A 21,749-nucleotide genomic window follows, 5' to 3' on the forward strand; every position below is an offset into this window, starting at 1 on the left:
ATTTCCCAAATATGCAGCTTTATTTTGTTCATTTTTCTTTCCTCTAAATGACTTACTAGTTAATATTCTATCAAATCATTTTGTAGGCAGCTGACTGGTGGGTTTAGGTGTTGTAATGTATGAACTACTAACTGGAGGGTCTCCGTTCATGTGATGGGAAAGAGAACTCCCAAGCTGAGCTACTAGGTCAGACTTAACAAAATAAAATGAATGGTTACTTCAAAGGAACTGATCAAATTTCTGCAATTTGGCTGATGGAAAAAATAATTAAAAATGGAGATTAGCAAGATTATGTTGAAGTGGTTAATTTACATTTATAAGTACATAGGATGTAGACATATTTCCTCATATTTCATGTGCCCAGAAAGATTTTAAATTTCATAGGGAGTGTGTCATCATTTTTGTGTATTCCAACGCACTAGCATTGACAGGGAGCTGCCACAGCCCCTGACCCAGCTGTATTCCCTGCTAGAGCCCTTTGGAATACGGGGCCCAGAGCAGTTAGGAATACAGGCTCAAGAGCCGTTTAGAATTTGGGGCAAAGAGCCTTTTTCGAATGTGGAGCAAATAGCAGTTTAGAATGTGGTGCAAATAGCAGTTTAGAATGTGGGGTGAGGAGCCATTTGGAATGTGGGGCGAGTAGCCGTTGGCACTGCTTGGCACAGAGCTGGTGGGCACAGAGACGGTGGGCCCAGAGCCTGTGTGCATAGCGATGGACGGTGGACACAGCCTCAGGATAGACGTGACTGTCCGTGAGCTCATGGAGCTCTTTCTACAGAGTCCGCTGGTGGCGGGGGTGAGTGCACCTGACTCCCTGTCCCATTGCGGGTGCCCTGGCTCCTCTCCCGCCCCCCTAAGGTCTCCACAGACCCCACCCACCTGGGCCCTGGCAGTCCTGGGACTCAGAGGTCTTCACAGGTTTCCAAACTGGGGGCGGGGGACCTGGCCTGGAGGCCTGAGGGGTTTCCTACTCTGGAGCCCATGCACCAGGTGCAGGACCCCCTGGCGCTTCCAGCCCTGGACTGAGATGAGTTCACCTGCTCCTGCCAGGGGGCTAGGCTGCGGGTCCAGGCTCTAGATGGTTTGACTCAGTGGTTAGAGTGTTGGACTGCCCACCAAAGGGTCGCAGGTTTGATTCCCCGTCAAGGGCATGTCCCTGGTTTGAAGAAGGTGATGTCGGCAGTTGGAGGAGAGGCTGCCCAGTGAGGATGAGGCCGTGGGCCTGCGCTCACACCCGGCAGAAAGGGGGAACCAGGTGGTCCTGTGTGGCCTGTGGGGATGAGATCCAGGCTCACCTGAGAAGTATTTCAGGTTATGAAAGGTTTCCTCAAAAAATAAGATTGTCATGGACCCAACCTTCTGACATAAGCGCTCTAATATTTTGCCATCTTTGCGTTAGATTTTATTTGAAGAATAAGATGCTATCCCTCCTGACCCTCCCCTCCCAAGGCTTACCCTCTTTGTGTGACACATGGATGGTGCAACTGAAATCCCTGGGACAGTTGAGGGAGCTCCCACACTGGGAGGAGTGCTGTCTGGTGGGAAGTCAGTGTCCTCCTTGAGCTAGTGTGACAGCAGCAGTGGTGTGTGAGGAAAGAGCTCGGCCGCAGAGTGTGGCTGCACTTGCTGAGGAGCCTGCCCGCCCCCCACAGGAACTTGGTGGCTGCGGGTTAATAATGTCAGTGAGGTGGGTCAGCTGTGGGAGAGTGGGCCTAGGTCCCAGGGGGCGTGGCCTTGGGAAGTGGGTGCTCTCAGGGACCCTCTGCTGCTCCCTGCCCGGCCTCCACAGCACCTTACCCTTGTGTGCCCTCAGGTGACCCGCCACCAGGAGAGCCTGTTGGACCTGCAGTGGTTGGAGGTCCCAGACATGGCCCTGGAGGAGGTGGAGTACCTCTCCAGCAGCATGATCTGTCGCCTCAGGAGGGTCTTAATTGAGCAAGACCATTGCAGGAAGGTGTGTTTGTGGGTGGCCCAACGGCCTGGGGGACGGTGGGGAGGGGCCTGGGTCTGGGGCCTAGTTATGGCCGCGCTCTTCATCCTGACTTCCTCTCAAGCTGCACACTGTCTGTCCTCCTGGCCCATTTCCGAGGGGGCAGGGCGTGGGCACTTTCCCTGCAGGGCACAGTCCCCTGAGACACCTGTGAGAGGACAGAGGTTGAGCTTGGGGAGCCTGCTCCATTCACTTGGCCCTTCTGTCTCACTAAATATATCTCCGCTTCTTAAAAACTCCCCCACTTTCTCCTGCCTCCATCCTGGCTTTGCCGTCTCGGCTGCCATCTTCTCTTTTACTTTCTTCCGTCTTTTGGTCATTCTTCACCACGTTCTAGTGCGGGCACTGTGCCGGGCACAGGAGCACGCCGGTGAGACCCCCTGTCTGCCCTGCTGTAGCTGGTCGTGACCATGACCCAGGAGTGGAACACCAGCATCCGCCCCAGCGAGGACATGCAGCACCTGGCCGTGGAGCTGGCGGACACCAAGGCCACGCTGAGCGGCGTCAGGCAGGAGCTGTGAGTCCCCCAGTGACCCCGGTCTTTCTGCTCTTGTGCCGTGTGTCACCACCCATTGCTGGCACATGTGGTTCACTGCCATGCGGTGCAGCAAACAGGGCATCTCTCACAGTGCCCTGGAGTGACGGGGCTCTGCTTTGAGCTGGGTCCCTGTTGGGCCCTGGGCTAGCCCGCTCCCTCCCCTCCCCTCCCCGGGCCTGCACAGCAGGGTTCTGCTGGGCCTTTAGGGCTCCTGCCAGTCCAGACATGGCAGACTCAGAGCAGCAGCCTGCCGCTCAACCTCGGGCCCAGGGTGGGTGCTCTTGGCTGGAGGGAGGATGTGTCTCTCCCGTCCCGTCCTGTGGGCCTGCTCCCCCTTTCCTGCAGCTGGTGATGGCACCATGCCCGATATCTGGGAAGCTGCCTGCCTTCACCTCCCTGCCAGGGGGCCTCCATGCCTGCCTGGCTGTGGAGGGAGCAGTGGCTCTGGGGGCTCCTTCCTTGTCCTGCACCCTCAGAGGAAAGCTCAGGTCTGTGGTGAAGTCTGAGAGCAGAAGTGACAACTTAAAGCTCACCTTGGACTCCAGAGCATTTTTGTAGCCCCACGTACAGACACCCTCCTCACGCCTAGAAGCCACGACCCCCTCCTTCCCCGCTGTGGTCTCTCAGGTGGTGGGCTTTCCGGGTGCTTCTGAGGAACCCTCACCACATGTTCTCATCGCCCCCAGGGAGGAGAAGACGAAACAGCTGTCGGACACCAGGCATCAGTTGTACCAGCTGGTGCTGGAGCTGCAGGAGGCCCGGCACAATGTGAGCAGGAGGCCTATTGTGTGGGCCTGGGGTGGGGGGCTAGGACGCCCCAGTCACTGTGGCCCCAGGTCCAGGAATGTGACCTGGGACACCTCTCCTTCCTGCTCAAAGCAGCGCTGCCTGAGAGCCAGCTGTCCTGGGAGCTGCTGTGGGGTGACATGCTGCAGTGACAGCATGTGGGACCCCCACAGATGGGCCTGCACATGGACCAGCTTGGCCGCCCCTGGCTTCTCCTGGGGCTGCAGGGACTTGGGCCTTCCCCAGCCCCGAGGGTGCCCTGAGCCAGGTCCCCTGCCTTTGCCCACCTGCCAGAACATGGAGCTGGTAGCCAGTGCCCAGGCTACCTGTCCCCCCCTCCCTGAGCTGGACTCCCTGAGGGAGAAGGCAAGGCACGTGAAGAGGCTGGAGATGGAGGCGATGGGCCTCAGGCAGAAGGAGAAAGACATAGACTTCTATGCAGTCGCATGGAAGTGAGCCCAGCAGGGGCAGGCAGCCCGCGGGCACTTGTGTCCTGGAAGCGGAGAGAGGGGCGGCAATGTCTCCCCAGCTGGCCCTCTCCTTTCACCACAGCCTGTCCACGCGACCCCTGGGCTCCCTCTGGTAGTGGAAGGAACAGGGTTGGGAATGTGGTTGAAAAGCCCTGATTCTTCTAGGACTTTTCCTCCTCCTCCTTCATGCCACAATGATGACCTTCTATTCACTAATCTTTTTCTTTAAGACTCCTTGTAATTTGTATGACTAAATCTTACCAGGACTGTTTCCTCATCTATAAAACAGAGATAACTGTACTAGTCCGTGAGGTTTATACAATGAAAGAGGTAAAACACCTGGTATTTGGGCAAGTTCCATATTAAGTTCTCTGTGGTGTAGCCTACTTGGATTCCAAGGTTATGGGTCTTTTCAGAGCAGGGTGTCAGGGCTGAGGGGGGATCGAGACCAAGACCCAGACATGGTTACTGACGCTCTGACCATGCACCCAACTGCCTCACATGAGCAGTGAGTTCAGGACCCTCTCTTCCAGTCGTGTTTGCTCCTCCCACCTACTCAGGGAGTGGCTGTTCCCGCAGGAATGTTGGTGGCTCACCGCTCTGTCCCCTGGGGAGAAGGCACCCTGGGTGCTGTGCCCAAGCAGCCCGGCCCTGGAGGGGTGGGGGTGGGGGCCAGCTCTCGGCTTTGTCCTGGAAATGGTCCCCTGGCCCTGCTGGTGACGAAGGGCATCAATCTGCAGCACAGACAGGTGTACGGCACGAGCACCCTCACTCACAGGTAGGAGGGTTGCGGAAGGTCATGTGCAAGCTTCCCCAGGCTGCGGCCTCCACTGCCTCCTGCACACTGGGGACCTAAGGCAGCCCCTACATCTCAGCCGACACTCTGCCCGTGGATGGGGTGGGTTTCAGGTCTCAGCCTCTGTCTCCGTGTCTTTTCCGGGCCTGTCCAAGCAGCCTCGCTCAATCATGCAGACGCAGTGACTGAAGGCCTGTGTGGCACCAAGCCCTGCGCCAGGAGCAGGGGATCTAACACAAAGCAAGACTCGCTCCTGGCACTGGGGAGCTTCTGGGCTTTTGCAGGGTTTCCCGTGGGAACCCTGTTCCGTGGTCTCAAGGTGTGTGCCTCTGGATAGCAGCAGCAACATTTTTAATATCCTATTTAATAAGAGCCTAATATGCAAATTGTCCTCTTGGATGGGAGTTCCACAGGGAGGCCAGGAGTTCTACTGCTTGCTATTACATGTGCTGGCCACCAGGGGACAGCGCGGAACATTGCTGGCATTGGCAATGCACTGTGACCTCTCGCTTGCTAACCTGGAGCGGGGGTGACAGGGATGGAGGTGCTGTAAGGATGCAAGCTCGTTCTCACTCCCCTGCATCCCTCCCTGGGACACCAGGGCTCGCCCACCAGGGAAGCCCCTGAGCTCAGGTGCTGGGTGCCCAGGAGGAGCCCACCCTGCACCCGCACAAACTTGTTAAGGTGAGCCAGGCCACAGCAGCCAGGACCACAGGGGCCTGTTGGGCTCCTGGTGGGTTTGAGCAGGAGCTGGTCTGCAAGGCCAGCCAGGAGAGAGCATGCTGCCCTCCCTGCTTCTGGGGGACACCACTGGGTGGCTCAGAGGCCTACACTGCTCTCCGGCCCGCAGTGTCCGGCCATGCTCACCGCATCTCTGTGTGGAGACTTGGGCACCATGACTCAGGTGCGGGGATGAGGGGGGTGTGCGGGGGCCAGGGGCCCAGATGCTGCCCTGGGCCCAGAGGTCAGCTGTGACCTGCCCTTCCACGCCAGATGCTCGCACTTGGATCTCCGGCCAGGCCTAGGGACCGCACCCAGCAGGAATTTCATGCACCGGGCCTCTAGTCGATTAATAATTTTGCTGTGAAATTAGTAATGCTTTACACTTTGCATTAGTAAATGAATTACAAGAGAAACAGAGTGGTCCATTGAGGCCTGGCCCCAAAGAGGATGAGTCACACTGTTCTCCAAGGCCCGTGTGCCGGGGCCCAGGGAGCCGAGAGGACAGAGCTTGCACCTGCACGCTCACATCACAGTGGTGCCAACAGCCCTGCAGGCTGTGCGCAGCCTCCCGTCAGCCCTGCTGGGCCAGGTTTACTGTGTGCAGCTCGAGCCCCTGAGGGCAGGGGCAGGGGCCTGTCTGACTGCATGCCTGGGGCTGGCACACACAAGGCACTTGGTAGTGACCACACACGTCAAGTAAATCCCATCTCAGCATGAAAAGACTTGCAACCTGGGGAGAAGGACGGGGGAATCAGAGGTGTTGTCTCCTTCGGACGGTGACAGTGTCGGGTGTGATGGGCAGCGGAGCAGAGAGCCGAGCACGACTGTCACGTGGACACCCACCATGTGGGGCCCTCCTATGGGTACAGGGGGAGCCACAGATGGCCCGGGTGCCCTCCCCAATAGCCCGTCCAGTGTCGCCACTGAGAAACACATAAAAGGGGAGGGTGGTAGTGCCACAACCCGAGGAGACAGGCCTGGGCGCCCCTAGGCACACCTGGGAAGTGGGGGTGCACCGGGTGATCCTTGACTCTGTCTGCAAACACTCATCCCACCTCTGCTGCCAGGGCCCGGGGTGGAGGACAGAGGCAGAGAGAGAGTGCCTGGGAGGTCCCTCTGGTCCCATGCTTTGTCCTTGGCTGAAATTCCCGCCACCAGGGGCAGACATGCGGGTGCCTTGAGGATCCTGAGCAGCTGAGGGTCAGCGGGGCCTGTCTCTGCCCCTCAGAGAGGGATGGGCACTTAGCTTCCTGGGCAGGGCTTGCTCTCAGAGGCGGCGGAGGCTCCGCAGGCGAGTCCCAGCTCTCACTCCACTTGCTGGGTGTGGAGCAAGCCTTGTCCCGTCCATCACAGGAGAGGCGGTCCAGGTGCCTCTCATCCCCTCGTGCCCTGGCACCGGGTGGCGTCGATAGGAACACGTTTCTAGTGAGCTTATTACGGGAAGTTCTGTCCACAGATGGGGCCCCTGGTTGCGATCGTGCAGGGAGGGGCAGGGCAGGTGGTGGCAAGGCAGGTAGGAGCTGGGTTTAAGATCAGACCATGGTTCTGGTGGTCTCACACTCTCTGCCTCCTCCAGGCCCAGCCTTTGCCACTTTAGGACTCGGGCACAGCTTCTCGGGGTCTTGTCTCTCACTTCTGCGGTGGTGGGTGTGCAAAGCAGGTTTAGATGTTTCTGCTGCCTGATCCATGGGAAGGTTGACAACCCCAGAAAACTGAGGCCCATTGGAAGAGTAGCTATAAATCATTTGGTTCCACACTATACTCTGCTTCTGGACACTTGTCCACCCCTGCCTTTCCCCAGGTCCTTCGGGGCCCAACTCACAGGGCACCTCTGACTCCCCCTCATGCTGTGATTCAGCTGACAAGTGCCTTTGAACATTTCTAGGGGCCCCACGAGAAGAGGAGTGGCATAGTCCTGCCCTGCAGGCCTAGCCTTGGGGCGAGGGGGGGGGCTGCGGACAGGCCAGTTCAGTGTTGCCTCATAGTGGGCACTCTGGTGCCCCAGCATCTGACTCAGTGGGTGGGATAGAGTGGAGTTGAAGTCCTTTTCAGAGCAGGCAATTCGGGCTGGGTTTTGAAGGCTGAGTAGGAGTTGGTTGTAAGAATGACCAGGCAGGCTTTGCTATGGGATCTCAGGGCCTGGGATTATGGTGATACTGGTGAGTACTGGTGGGTAGACACAAGATGAGAATTCTGGGGGCAGTGACCAAGGGGGGAGAGCAGGGCCTCCTGCCTTTTGAAGCCCCTCCATGTGCTCCAGCTCACATAGCTGATAGTAGTCAGGGCTTCTTACCGAGGCGGGCTCCTTAAGGATAAGGTGCAGGCTGCTGAGGGCAGTGAAGAGACAGGTCTGGAGTTCTGCAGCCTGAGTTCAAGCCCAGCTTCACCCCTGGCTGGCTTTGTGACTTGGGGATCATTCCTTAATTGACCCAAGTCAGCCTCTTCGTGTGTAGGAAGAAACTGTCCCTGCCTCCCTCTGGGCGCTATTGTGAAAGTGAATGTGTCAGAGACAGAGAGCACCTAGTGCAGGGCCGGGGACCGGCAGGGAGGGGGCCGTCTGGTGAAGCCAGAGTCAGTGACCAAACCCTTCCGGATGCCAAGCGTTGACCAGAACCGTGTCCACTGGCGATAGGTGCACGGTTTCCCCTCTACCGAGAATCCGGGGTTCTGGCCCTTTCGGGGAAATGAACACGTGATGGATAAGCAGGAGCTACCGGCCCGCTCCCAGGTGTTAGAACCCGTGAGTGGGGCAAGCCTTGGAAAACAGCCCGCCAGGAGAAATGGGCATGTCCCCGTGTATGCGTGCTCGCAGACTGAGGGCATTCAGGGGAGACTCAGTCCTCCTGAGCCTGAGTGGCGCTGGGAGTTCTCCGGGGGGTGGGAGCAGGGATGAGGGGAATGAGCTGTGTGCTGGGCGCTGGCACGGGAGTAAGTGCAGTGGACGCCTCCCGTGGGGGCCTGTGAGGGCCCAACCATTGTGTCCACCCCCAGCATGTGCCTGGCACACAGAGGCCATAGGACTTGTTTGCTTGTTGTGTCTTACAGACCCCTCATTTCTGGGAAACTGCCCAGAGCTGTTGTTTTTCTAAGAGTAAACAACAATAGGTGTGTGACATGCTCACATAGGAACTGCGTATTGAACATTGTTCCTGGACCCAGATCAGTGGAGTGACTGTGAGAGGCCTAGACTCGGCCCTCAAAGCCAGGACAGACTCTCAGGCTCACACTCTCAGCCTCACCCCTTCCTTGTTTAAGAAAGTGGCTCAGCCAAGTCCCACACCTGTCAGCAGGTGCACTCGTCCAACCAGACACTCTCACAGTGTTCCCTTCCGAATTTAAATAGTGCCTTGCTTCGGGGATTTTTCCATCTGGCCTGGCCTAATGGAGATGGGCAGGGGCTCAAAAGTGGAGACAGAACTTCCCTCGGCAGCAGAGTCACCCCTAGGTTGTTGGTTTGGGTCCAGTGACTGGAAGAGCTGTCGTCATGACCAGGGGCCTTAACCTGATGGCTCTCATGTGTGTTCTTGCTGACCAGGTGCGGACTGGAGACGATTATTCAGTGGACACAAAGGGCCACCTCCAGGAGCATTGGATTTGGTATTGGATTGATAAGCTATTCGAGCGGGAGGAGGAGAATGTGCAGCTGAAATTGAAGCTGCACCACCTACAATTGGTAGGACAAGCTGTGGTCACCACGTGTAACACAGATGGGGACAGTTTTAGGTTCATGTTGTGCCCTTCTCTGATGTTCAGCTACTGGATCGATGCTGCTGCCACCACAGTGACCCTCTGAGGGCAGAGAGTCACTTGCTAAGCCCAGTGGCTTGAGTGGGCACCACTGAAGCCTCCAACACAGAGAGGGCCTGATGCTGTGTTGCTTTCCTGTGAGGATGGAGGGATTGGGCCTCTGTTGCAAAAAGGGTCTCCTCGGGTATTTATGATGTGGGTTGAGCTGTGATTTGTGAGTCCCTATGGCCTTTCCACGGTATTAGGCCTTCTAAGGGGCCACAGAGCTGCAGTCACCATAGCACTTGCTCTAAAGCCCTGAGCTGTAGGTCACTTTGTTCAGACACCGCTCAGAGACCTCGGGTGTCTTCATCCCCTAGGGGCATGGAGGCCTTTCATCCTGGGGGAATGAGGACAGATGCACAAGGCCGGGGCTTGTCCAGAGTGTGCCCCAGTCCACATCCTCACTGCCCCCCCCCACTTCCTGCACTAGGACCGGGACACAGACCAGAAGTGCCTTGAGGAGCTGCGGGAAGAGAACATGGCCCTTAAGACTGCACAGGGGCAGAGTGTGGAGGAGTCCGCCCACCTGCGTTGGGAGCTGGAGCAGCTGTCAGAGGGTAAAGCAGGTGCCTGGGAGCCAGCCTGGCTGTGGATTCTCTCTTACCCGGGGAGCTGAGCCCTTGGATCTGAAACTCAAGTGTCAGCACTTCCTCTACCCCAGTAAATAGGATTTTATTCAAGGGCCATTTGGAACTGTTTCATTGCAATTCTCCCCAAGAACATGAAGGGCCTGGCCACCTTGAGTCAGGAAGCCAAATGCAAAGGAAGTGTTGCCAGATTTCTCAGCTTCCATTCAGCCAGTGCCAGGAGCTTCCAGATGACAGCACGCTGATGCCCAGAGGGTGTCTTAGATCTGTCGGTGGAGGATTGGAAGCTCTGGATGCAGGAGACGTCCCCAGTGGTCACTCACCTCCATTAAAGCTGTACCCGGGGCATGGATTCCTCCTTTGATTTCATAATGGGACAGATGGCTATAGTCTGCTCTCCGTCTTCCTGGGCAGGGGCTGCTCAGTGGCTGCTGTTCAGGGGACCCAGGCCTCTTCCTCTCCCTCTGGTGTTGCCCCCTCCCAGCCCCCAGAGGAGATGAGGGGTTGGCCAGGGAAGGTGGGTGTGGTGGCCGGTCGTACAGTAGGAGCCTCAGCACCCAGCAAACAACAAGCCAGTTCCTGTGTCCAATAATAGCACACGTGCACCTGAGAGCGCAGGTTAGGGTTTGCTTAGAGCTCTGCTGAGCCAGGAGGGCCTTAGGCTGGTTTGGGGAGGGGCTGCTTTTTAAATTCTGAGCAACATTCCTCAGCGTCATGGAAAGGCTGTTGAAAGCAGCGGGGTATTCCCCTCTTCAAGGAATCCCATCTGCTCCAAACCTAAAATCAGTTCATTGAACTATGAGTCTGTGTGAGAAGTTAGTTCTTTCTGTGGTTTGGTGTCTCCCCACTCCTGGGAACCCAGGCTCTGGGAGTTGAGGCTCCTGGGGAGCACACTGCCCCCTGGTGGGACACAGAAGTGGTGCCACTGGCAGGGACTGGCTCAGACCAAATGTGCTTCTGTTAGCATCCAGGGTGGCTGATGGGGTTGGAAAGCCTCCCTGATTCAGATGCTCAGTGTAGCTTGTGAGCCCTTCCAGGTCGGTGACTGACTTCTTCTTCATGTTCCCAACTCCTACTGCTCAGCTGGCAGCTACGAACAAAGCGTGAACGTAGTTTTTGTGGTTGGGGTGGTGGCTTCTTGAGTCAGAAAGGCCTGGTTTAAAGTCCTGGCTCCTCTACTTGTTAGCCAAGTGACCTCTTCTGCACCTCAGTTTACTTATCTGAAAAATGGGGGTGATGAAGCTGCCTCACAGGATTGCTATGGGTATCTTGTGAGAGGAGACAGTGAAGCGTTAGGCTGTGCCTGGCCCACGGGGCGCCAACAAAGGATGGCTGTTCTTATCGCCCTTGTCTTATCCAAAGATACCCATTGCTCTGCTTCTTGGGGTGCTCGTGAGCAGCCCTACTAGCAGTACAGTGCGATAAGGCTCCCAGAGCTGAGTGTGTGGCCTGGAGGGACAGGTGAGGGAACAACCCTGACCCCTCAGACAGTCATGTTTTCCTCCTGAACAAGCCCGGGGACTTATCCAAAGTCACGCACCTGCTGGCGGCAGGGAGGGGCCGCGAACTCCCTTTCTTCTCAGGTCTGTGCTCCCTTTCTGTTCCGCATTGAAGCTGTTTAAAAGCAAAGGAGGACATTGCCTTTTTCTGGCTTTACCTTATGTTTTCATCTCGCTTAGAATTTTTAAAGCAGTTTGGATATACTGTCTCATTCTCTTTCAATGCATTTGTGAAAGTATAAAATGAAATCTCTGACTGAAGGAACTTACCCAGAGATGGCGAGTACTGGGCATATGTGCCCCATAGCCTCTTCCACCCACAGACATGCGGTCAGTGATCGTGTCCCCCTACACCCTCGGCTGAGCCACCTGCATTCACACCACTCTGAGGCTGGCACAGAGAGCGCACTCTGCCATCTCCCTTAGTCTCTGAAATCCTTGGCTTGACGGTCAGGTTAAAACTTGGCAGAAAGTGGTGCCAGCAGTTCCATCATCTTGAACATTTGCATTGGCTTCTCTCTACCATCACCTGCTTTATTCTTAAGCTCTGCTTGCTCCCCTGACAAACCAAGCTGAGCCAGCAAAGGGGCCATAACTGCCTGAGGAACCCTCGGGTGCAGACAGCAACAGCACCCTGGGGAAAAGGGAGGGCACCCAGCTGACCATCCCAGACCCTCAAGCCTAGGGCTCAGGGTGATGGGGCCGGTGGCAGAGAGCAGAAGCTGAGGCTGAGGCCCCTGGAATATGGGCTCTGACTCCACTTTGCTCTTCAGCCTCCAGCTGCTTCCTGAAGCTGGACCAGGAGAAGCAGAGCCTCCAGGGCACCATCCAGGGTCTGCCGGAAGCCTCCCTGGCCCGGCAGGAGAGCAGCCTCCAGCGCCGGGAGCTGGAGGAGGAGAACCAGCAGCTCAGAAAGCAGGTACCTGTGGGTAGTGTCCAGAACATACGGGCATGTAAGTGGCCATGTGGAGCACCCAGGTGTCCGTGAGCACGCGCAGCTGGGGGACAGGCAGAGTCCCGTGCAGCCACCGTTTTGGTAGGGGGACAGGAGGCCTCCTGGAGAGGCGTCAGGAGGCAGCAGGAGGAGTCCCTGCAGCAGTGAGACCACACACGATGGACCTCTGTGGGCCTCGCTGCCATCATCTGTGAAATGGGGTTAATGATGCATCCACCAGTAGGTGTGGTGAGGATGGTGTGAGTTAGTGCAGGCAAAGGGTCCAGCCTGTAAGTGCCTCATGGAAGGAGAGCAGTGCCCTGTTAGAAACCACCGGGCGGGCCCGGGAGAGAAGCAGCGATGGAAGACTCGCTCCCGTGTGGAGACCGTGGGTGGGCCATTTCAGGGCATGGCTGCTGGTGACAGGAGGCAGTGCTCACTCTCTCCTTTCGGTCGAGGGCATGAGGAAGAAGAGGTGGCTGGACGGCATTGCCTTTCTGGACAAACCAGGTCTTCCCAGTAGCGCAGCAGAACAGAGATCTGGGAGGACAGACAGGCTCACCAGCCAGGTTCATCTACAGTTACCAGGACCCCATTCACATGGCAAGAAGGGCCCTGAGAGGCTAGCGACAGCCTCCCTGAGCAGGTCATTCTGGGTCAGAGGGCCTCAATCCATGTAGCCACCACGGGTGACACAGCAGCGTCGTGGGCTCTGAGCACTCCGTGACGGGTGCCCGGATTCCGGATGAGGGAGGCGCAAGGGCACTCCTGCTTGCTGACCCCCTGGCAGGAATGGTGCTTTCAGGTGTCTGGGTGTCTGTCCCGACCGGCCCAGGGGTCCTGCCAGCGTCATTTGCTGAGGCTGCCCCAGCAATGGCAGGGACATGGGCTGCAGACCAGAGACCTGGGTCCCGCTGGTCACGGCTCTGCTGGAACTTCATCTCTGGGTGAGGCTTGGGACCGCCCCTCCTCCTGTGCAGTGGTTTCTCCAGGCCTCTCATGGGACGTCCAAAGTTCAGTGACTCACGCTTCTCGTCCTTTGAGGCTCCGTGCGCCTCGCAGCAGAGCAGCTGCCAAGCAGTGTGTCCTCTCCCTGGGGGCCGGGAGGAAGCCCCTCCTCATGCCGCGTCTCTCTGTGCAGCGCAGCTCAGGGAAAGCCACCGGACAGTCTGGGTTTTAGATTCATGTGGGCCGGGCACAGTGAATGTCTCTGTAAATGGCAGCCCGACCTCGGCTGAGATAGAAAGGCTTGACCTTTACAAAGATGAGAACCTCCAAAGGGGCGGGTCCCCAGGGGTGAGCTGCAGAGGCCTGCGCTGTAGCCTCTGGCCCAGCTCCCGGCAGGGATGAGAGATGACCCCTGACACTTCTCCTGCCCTCGGAGTCCACTCTGGTCGTCCCTCCACACACACAGGACAGGTGGTGGCTGCCGCCTTCCCACATGACTCCTTAGCCCTGTCTCTCGGGTCCCATCCCCTGCTTCCTCTCCTGATCAGTTCCCTGTAGGACCCCCGGGCAGTCCTGCCACAGCCCTTGGGAGGCCTGTCTTGGCTCCGAGCCCCTGGTGGGAGAGAGGGACTCCCTGTCCTGCTCAGCCTGCTCAGGGCCTGGCTGCATCACAGGTCCTCCCTCATGTTGGATTGAAGGTGCATCTGGGCCATCAGCTAAAAACCACAGGGGACATGGCCTGACATTGACCTCCCTGGAGCTAGGACAGGCCCAGCCTTGGACACGTCCAGACAACATGGCCCTCTGGGAGGTGTCAGAGAAGGAGGGACAAGGGTCAGCCAGGACAGGTGGCCCAGAGTCCCAGGCCCCCCGGTGCCAGCTTGGCTCTCCCACCACCCAGTGTCACCCAGGCTGTAGGCTCCCTTCAGTCTGTGTAAACCTTAGTTCCCGAAGTTCACGTCCTTCCCTGTAACTCACGACCCTTCTGTGGACCTTAGAGAGGGTGCGTCCCCCACCCTCACTTTGCACTGACATCTAAGAGTTCATTCCTTCAGGCAGGAGTCCTGGTTTTGAGAGGAAGAGGGGCAGCACTTTGGGGCCTATCCTGGGAACACAAGAGCAGCACAGGGACTGATGAGCAGACCCCTGACATCCGAGTGCTCTGGGGAATTGGAGCCTCCCCACAGGAGCCCTCGGCCCAACCCTGGTGCTTTGAGGAGGATGGAAACCCATCTCAGCCTAGTGAGCTCTCCCTAGGGGAAGGGAGGGCCTTCATGGAAGGACAGGAGTGAGGGCTCCAGTTCCATGGCAAAAAGAAGCAGAGAAGATGGGGGTGTCCAGTGGGGGTGTCCAGCCGGGGGGGGATGCCTGTGGACAGGGGGCAGTCACATCTTCAGACCAGAAGCAGCCACACCAGATATGCAAAGGTTGGACATAACATTCCTTTCACTGGGACAGAGGGGGTGGCAGGGGAGAAGGATTAACAGTAAGATGGTGAGGGGGGAACAAGGCGGGAGGCATGGGCCACAAACCCCAGGCTCCATCTGAGAGAGCAGGCCTGGGGTCGGACCGCTGCCCTGCGTTCGCTTTGCCACATCCTCACTGTGGGCCTCTGGGCAGATCACTGGACTCCCTGGGCCGGTGCCCTTCTCTGAATGAGGGTGAGTGACAGCTGTGCAGGGCCTTCCTCCTCAGGGCCGGCTCCAGAGCAGGCGCTGCCATCAGGGCAGATGCCTGCTTCCTGCTGAGCCCAGACCTGGTGCTAGGAAGTGGGGCAGTGATAAGGAAGGAGAAGAAAGATATTCTCACTTGTGAGAAAGACTCAGACATGTGGCACCTTGCAGCGCCTTTTGCTGTTGGCCCTGGCTGGTGGGGCTGCCCAGTCCTCGGGTCCCCATGTTGGGGCAGGGGGCTGGGTGTGCCCACAGGGTGCTGTGAGGACACGGATATGAGCCCCACTGTGCCTGACCCTCCCCCTCATGGGGAAGAAGCTGCCTGCCTGCTGCTTCTGAGGAGTCTGGAGACTGTGCCCAGACCTGTGAGACAAAGGCAGGGCGGCCTCAGCCCAGGAGAAGTAGGCGGAGCTCACATTAGAGCAGCAACCTTCCTGGAGTTTGTAAACCTGCCTGTGCCAGGCCGCTCCCAGCCAGGTGAATGGAGCCGGCTCTTGGACCTGCTGCCCACGGGGTCACTGGGTGTCTGAAGGACCTGCCCTCAGAGGTTCTAGTCTGTGTCCTGCGGTCTGGGGTGTTTAAAAGCTCTGAGAGCCTCCTGATCTGGATCGTGGGGCTCCTCTGTTTTAGCTTTAGAGCCGTCAACCCAAACCAGCATCAGGGTCACAAGTCCAAATGCAGGCTCTTGGGCCCCTGCCCAGACTGACCATGTCAGAAGCTCTGAGGTTGGGAGGGGCCTGGCACTCTCAGGAGGGGTCAGCTCTTGTTGTACCTGCCACCTGCCAGGTGTGAGATGAGCACGTCACCCTGACAGAAGCTGGCGCCCATGCCTGCTGCTTGCTGGCCCTGTCAGTTACGGAAATGCACTCATGGTCACATTGTTAGCAGGGAGCCACCCTCTCCCCCTCCCAGGTGGTCATGAGTTTGGTGTCAGTGGGAAGGGACAGCACCATGGGCCTCGCCTGGGAGTCGCACCTCAGGGCCCACCCTGAGTCTGAATCTGGATCCATCACAGTGTTCAGGTGTCAGGCACAGAGTGTGAGACCTGCGGGTCCAGGCAGCTCATGTTCAGGGAGTGGGCACTGGTAGGTCCCGCAGAAGAGCTCTGTGACGGGCTGCTGATTGGGCTTTGTCCAGGCAGGACGGAGAGGGTCTGGCCTGGGCAGCAGTGGGGTGTGGAGGGGGAGCCACATGGGGAACGAGGACAGGCCTTGGTGGTCCATTTACTTGGAGGGGAGAGGAGGGAGAGAGATGGCAGAGGACCCCTCAGAGCAGCTGGATGAATAGGAATGTCACCAACTGGGTGAAGTCCCTGTAGGACATCCAGTGGTGCCTGCTGGCCCCAGGAATGTGGCCTGACCCTCAGGACAGTAGTGGACACGGCCTAAGATGGAAGCATTGAGAGTGAACAGTGGAAAGCTGGGAGGGAAGCTGACCGATTGGTGTCCATGGCCTTTTTCTCTACCATGAGCTGGAAGTACACACCATGGGCTGAGAGGTGATGGTCTGGGTGTGGGGAGCTCACTGTGCAACTAGGCCTGACCTGGGCAGCGGCTCAGGGATGCCACCCAGGAGCCAGGCTTCTCCCTTCCTGCTCTGCAGTCTTGGCAGTGGCTGAAGTACTTCCCCAAGAAGTGGGACGGAAGGTTTTCCCTTGTTAAAAGGTCTTATAAAGTGTTCCCTGGGGCTGACAGGTTTTGGGTTTGCTTTAAAACACAGTTCACTCCCTGAAACGGACTTTTGCATGGGCTGGGTCTTTGGCTCCGCAGATTGAAGACTTGCGAGTCCAGATGGAAAGAGAAAAGCAGACCAGCCAGGATCTGGAGATCCTCAGTGAGGAGCTGATGGAGGAGAGAGAACAGCTGCTCTGTGACATAGAGACCCTGAAGGCTGAGAGAGCCCAGGAGGTAGGCCCTCCAGTGCCCATGCCTCCTCTGGTGCCCCTACCTGCAAGACGGAGAGTCCAGGATCATAGGATGTCCAGGGAATCCAGCAGTGATTCCCGGGTTACCAGTTTCCTCATCAGCTGCAGTCAGACCAGCAATTACAGCCGCCGAAAGGGGGCGAAGGCAGGGACAGTTATTGCCCCCAGGGACACTGGCAATCTTGTTTTTGATTGTCACGACTTGGGGGAGGAGAGGGGAGATGCTCCTGGCTGTGGTGGGGAGAGGCCAGGATGCTGAAAATGTCTTGCTGCACACGGGACAGCCTGCAGGACAAAGAAACATCCCACTTCAAATGTCCAGCATCACTGAGAACCCTGGCAACCTCCAGGGTTGATCCACCTCACAGTAAAACAAGTCCCAGGGTAGGCCTCCCAGTGCTGGGTCAGGGGCTCAGGGATGCCACTGAGGTCCCAGGCTTCTCCCTTCCTGTTCTGCAGTAAATCAGAAGAAGCCTTAATCAATAAGCCAAATTTATTTGGAGTCTTATTCATTTTTGCTAGCCCTAGCAGGCCCAGAGGAACTCTTGCTTCTCAAATTCTGGAGCCCAATATGGTGGAAGTCTTTTCAATTTATATGTTTTTCAGCTCTTTGTTTTCCAAATTTAGAATGAGACTTCAGGACCTTATGAGAAAAAGTCCTGTTTGCTCGGACAGGGCCATGAGACCATATCTCAAGGCCTGGCCAGGTGCCAGCACTGACAACTCTGTCTGGGGCAGAGTTTATGTCCTCTCTGGAGTGGGGAGTAGTCTTATTTCCCTATTATTTAAGCAAGCAAATGTTTACTGAGTAGCAGGGTTAAAGTTTTAAACAGCAGTTTTTACCCAAGATGGAGGTTACTATACTTCATAAAGTGTTCTGTGGGGCTGACAGGTTTCGGGTTTGCTTTAAAAAACAGTTCACTCCCTGAAATGGACTTTTGCAAGGGCTGCTTCTTTGGCTCAGCAGATTGAAGACTTGCGAGTCCAGATGGAAAGAGAAAAGCAGACCAGCCAGGATCTGGAGATCCTCAGTGAGGAGCTGGTGGAGGAGAGAGAACAGCTGCTCCGTGACATAGAGACCCTGAAGGCTGAGAAAGCCCAGGAGGTAGGCCCTCCAGCGCCATGCCTCCCCTGACACCCCTGCCTGCAAGAGGGAGAGTCCAGGATCATAGGATGTCCTGGGAATCAAGCAGTGATTCCCAGGTTACCAGTTTCCTTGTCAGCTGCAGTCAGACCAACAATTCCAGCCACAGCAGGGCAGGAGGGGGGGGGCAGATATTGCCCCCAGGGACACTGGCAATCTTGTTTTTGATTGTCATGACTTGGGGGAGGAGAGTGGAGGTGCTCCTGGCTGTGCTTCTGGCTGTGGTGGGAGAGGCCAGGATGCTGCTAAATGTCCTGCAGCACATGGGACAGCCCGCAGGACAAAGATCCCCCTTCAAATGTCCAGCTTCACGCTCAGAGCTCTGGAGAACCTCCAGGGTTGATCTGCCTCACACTACAGGAAGTCCCAGGGTAGGCAGCCCAGTGCTGGGGGAGCAGCTCAGGGACACCACCCAGAAACCAGGCTTCTCCCTTCCTGCTCTGCCAATCTTGGCCGTGGCTGTTGTACCTCGCCAAGAAGTGGGCAGGAAGAATGTGGAGGGTGAAGAGACAGAGGGAAGGCCTCCCGGGATCCTCTGTGGACATCTCATTGGCCACACCTGACACATGACTAACCCTAGCTGCAAGGGAGGCTGGGTATCAGGTACTTGAGTTCTTCAGCCTCTCTAGTATTGCAGGAAAGGGGCTTGGGGTGGTGCTGTGTAGACTTAAGAGGCATGCATCCACCCTCCCCCAATATGGCTTCCAGTCTAGGAGGTGGAATGACAGGTGACAAGCCAGGTAACTTGAGATGTGTGCTATTGAGGGAATATACGAGGGTCCAGGGAGAGTCTTATTGGTGCAGGACATTTAGAATCCTGGTGCAGGGCTTCCCTGAGGAGCTGTCAATCACACTGAGCCCTGGATGATGAGAAGGAGCCAGAGAAGCTGGAGGCTGGGGGTGGAGGCAGGTGAGCATTCACAGCAGAGGGAAGATCATGTGCAGTGCCTGCAGGGGAGAGTGGTGTGAGGAGTGGCCACAGGGGTGGGCGGTCAGCTCTTGAACCACTGTGGACCAGAGTAAAAAGCACCAAAAAAATCACTTTCATTGTTTTAAGAGAAGATGCGGTTTCTGTTTCTAAGTCATCTGGCTTCTGTGAAAGTGTTTAGACTTGAACTGTCTGGGTGGGGATCTCCATGCCCTTCACCTTGTGTCCATATCAGGCCTTTGGGAAACGTTAGGACGTCCTTTGGGTCCATGATGAGATGGACATTCCAGGCCTACACTTTGGGCCTCCAGTTTGGACCGAAATCATGCCTGTGTCGTTTCCTTGTGTTTTCCTGCAGTTCAAGGATCTGAAAAAACTGGTGCATTCACTGCGGGATAGTTCACAGACCAGCAGCAAGGCCCGCATGAAGGGCAGGAAGACTGAGCAAAAAGTCCTCCTCCAGACGGTGACGGACACCAAAAGGAAAGTGACCATGATGGAGTGGGAGCGGCGGCAGCTGTGCCGGGACCTGGAGCAGGTGAAGGCGCAGGCGGCGCAGGCACAGGAGCTGGAGCACATGAAGGTGCGGGTGAAGGAGCACGTGGTGCGGGCACAGGAGCTGGAGCAGGAGCTGCATCGGCTGCAGGAGGAGAACGAGAAGCTGGCCATGGAGGTCAGCGCCCTGACGACGGCCCCTGAGAGGGTCCACGCCCTGGAGTGGGAAAGCCAGGACCTGTTGCTGGAGAACCAGAGGCTGCAGACGTCTCTGGACACCCTGCAGCCTGAGGGTCTGGAGCGGGACAAGCAGCTGGACACCAGGGTAATTCTGGCCTCAGAATGAGTTAGGACGGTTCCTCCCCGGTCAACTCTCTGGTGCTTTGAATGCGTTTGGATGGGTGTTGTGTAAATATCGGTTAAGTGGGTTGGTATTGCTGTTCAGGTTCTCTATGTCCTTACTGAATTTCCATGTACCTAAGGAGCTTATTCAGAGAAAGGGCACAAATTGCCAAGAAAGGTCACATGTACAGTCAGGGGCCCAGGACTAAGCTTAGGCCCATGTGACAGTCTGTTTCTGCTGAGGACCTTCCCACAGCTGTTCCTTATGTGCAGGTAGAGCTGTCCTCAGCACGGCTGGGTTTTGCCAGTCCTGAGGGTCCTGCTATTTTTGTGTCTAAACTTGACCTTCTCTTGGCCCCTCACTGTGTGGGAGGATGTGGGAATCCGGGGATCTGGAGTTTGTGGTCCCCCTGGGCCTGAACCTGGTGAGGCATCATCCCCTTCTCCCTCCTGGAAGGTGGAAAATTCCACTCTGTGCCCCCAGAGCGCCTCGCTCACTGCGCTCATAGAGAAGAACACGCAGCTCCAGCACCAGCAACTGGCGGCAGCCCACGAGGCCCTGCAGCGGGAACACGCGTGCCTGGGCGCGCTCCATGAGCACCTGTCTGGGGAACATGAGGCCCTCATGGATGAGTACAGCCGCCAGAAGACACTGCTGCGACGGACCCTGGAGCTGGAGAGCAAGGTGCTCAGTGACAGGTGGGTGCCTGCGGCTGGGGGTGACTGACAGGCTCCCCGGGCTCCTGTCCCCCCTTCACTCTGGTCCCTCATGTTTCCTCTGTCCCGCTGCTTCACAGTGAAGAGAAGTAAATCCACCATCACTCTCAGCGATGTGGAGTTGGTGCGGCTGGAGACTGAGGGGCAGGAGGGTCCCCCAGGGGAGAAGGGTGTGCCCACAAATCCCAGCTCAGGGAAACCAGGTGTCAGCATTGGGGACCCAGCTCCCCTGGGCATTCCTACCCCCTCTTCCTTTTCTCTCCAAACCAAGGACAAGGAGGGGAAGTCACCACAGCTGCCGATGTTCAGGGGCATGCCTTACCGAGGTCCCCAGGCCTTTTTCCTGTCCAAGTCTCCAAGTCTGGGCTTCTGAATTTCTTTTTTTACTTTTAATTTTGGAAACGTTTGAATATATGGACGCGTAAGGAATAGTATAGTGAAAACCCCGTGTTCCCATCACCTGCAGCAGCATTACCAATCCTCTGCCATTCTCATGTCACCTTTACCTCTGACTCTTCATACACCTTTTTTTTAAAAGTAATATTGATGTACCTTAAATGCATAAATCTTAACTTTGGGCTTTTGCCAAATCAGGGCTTTGTGTGCATGTAGTCAACCAACTTCGGCTGAGCTTCTGCCTGGCAGATCCCTGATTTCAGTGGACCCGGGAGTTGCAGCGGGACCCACAGCCAGGGGGAAGTGAGATGTACAGAGAACTCCAAGGTGGGGGCGGGGAGGGGGAGAGATGCGATAAAGAGAGGCTCTCCACACTTGGAGCAGCGCAGGAGGGAGCTGTCCACTTTCTGTGCTTGTGAGTTGTCCCTGCTGAGTACTTCCCTTGCCTCTGTCTCAGCAGATGCCAGGCAAAGGCTGGGACTTCCCTGGGAGCAGCTGAGGTGCAGGGATTTGGCATCCCAGGGACCAGGGAGGGCACTGAGCCTGCAGAGCCTGTGGAGGGCGCCTGCTGCTGCATGAACTTGGGGGCGATGATGTTCATTTACGCACTCACCCAGTGCTTCCTGTGGACTCTCTCCAGAGCCTTCCACCCCTTTCTCCACCCAGATTCCCTTCCTTTGGGGGTGCCGGGATGTCTGCTCCTATAAGGCTCTCATTCCTTCCCACCAGAATGAGTATCTTCTGCCTCTTGGTATCTCCCTCACTGCCTCCTCCGCACCCATCCTGTGTTCACGAGAAGCTTAGTGAGCACCCACTGGGCGCCTGGTGCTGTCTAACGTGGTGGGAATGCACCCACCTGACTACTGATGGGAGCCTCCTGTGGTGCCCACCCCGCACCAGGGGCTAGCGGGCCTTACCCTCAATGCCCTATGATAACCGTGTGGATATATTCTTTCTGAGGTCAGGAGGGATATTATCCTCTTTCTTTCTGGCCAGAGGGTTTTGTACCATCTCATGAAAACAGGGAAAGAATTTGTTCTGAAAGTTTAGGAGCCATACATGTGTTCACA

At 56.9% G+C, this 21,749-nt stretch overlaps 1 protein-coding gene across 1 annotated transcript in view; it reads left to right on the forward strand.

Annotated features, from left to right (window-relative positions):
• Positions 1-712: 712 nt before the first annotated feature.
• Positions 713-21,749, forward strand: part of LOC102425291 (protein Daple-like) — a 31,652-nt gene continuing 10,615 nt past the window's right edge. The window contains exons 1-14 of the mRNA XM_023744356.1: positions 713-796; positions 1,814-1,954; positions 2,389-2,507; positions 3,215-3,296; positions 3,609-3,755; positions 5,431-5,484; positions 8,839-8,976; positions 9,523-9,649; positions 11,898-12,097; positions 16,503-16,640; positions 17,625-17,762; positions 19,088-19,312; positions 19,358-19,549; positions 20,024-20,265. Coding sequence (XP_023600124.1) covers positions 713-796; positions 1,814-1,954; positions 2,389-2,507; positions 3,215-3,296; positions 3,609-3,755; positions 5,431-5,484; positions 8,839-8,976; positions 9,523-9,649; positions 11,898-12,097; positions 16,503-16,640; positions 17,625-17,762; positions 19,088-19,312; positions 19,358-19,549; positions 20,024-20,265 — 2,027 coding nt within the window. The remainder of the gene's footprint in view (positions 797-1,813; positions 1,955-2,388; positions 2,508-3,214; positions 3,297-3,608; positions 3,756-5,430; positions 5,485-8,838; positions 8,977-9,522; positions 9,650-11,897; positions 12,098-16,502; positions 16,641-17,624; positions 17,763-19,087; positions 19,313-19,357; positions 19,550-20,023; positions 20,266-21,749) is intronic.

Source organism: Myotis lucifugus, unplaced genomic scaffold, assembly GCF_000147115.1.
Source record: "Myotis lucifugus unplaced genomic scaffold, Myoluc2.0 scaffold_453, whole genome shotgun sequence".
Lineage (NCBI taxonomy): Eukaryota > Metazoa > Chordata > Mammalia > Chiroptera > Vespertilionidae > Myotis > Myotis lucifugus.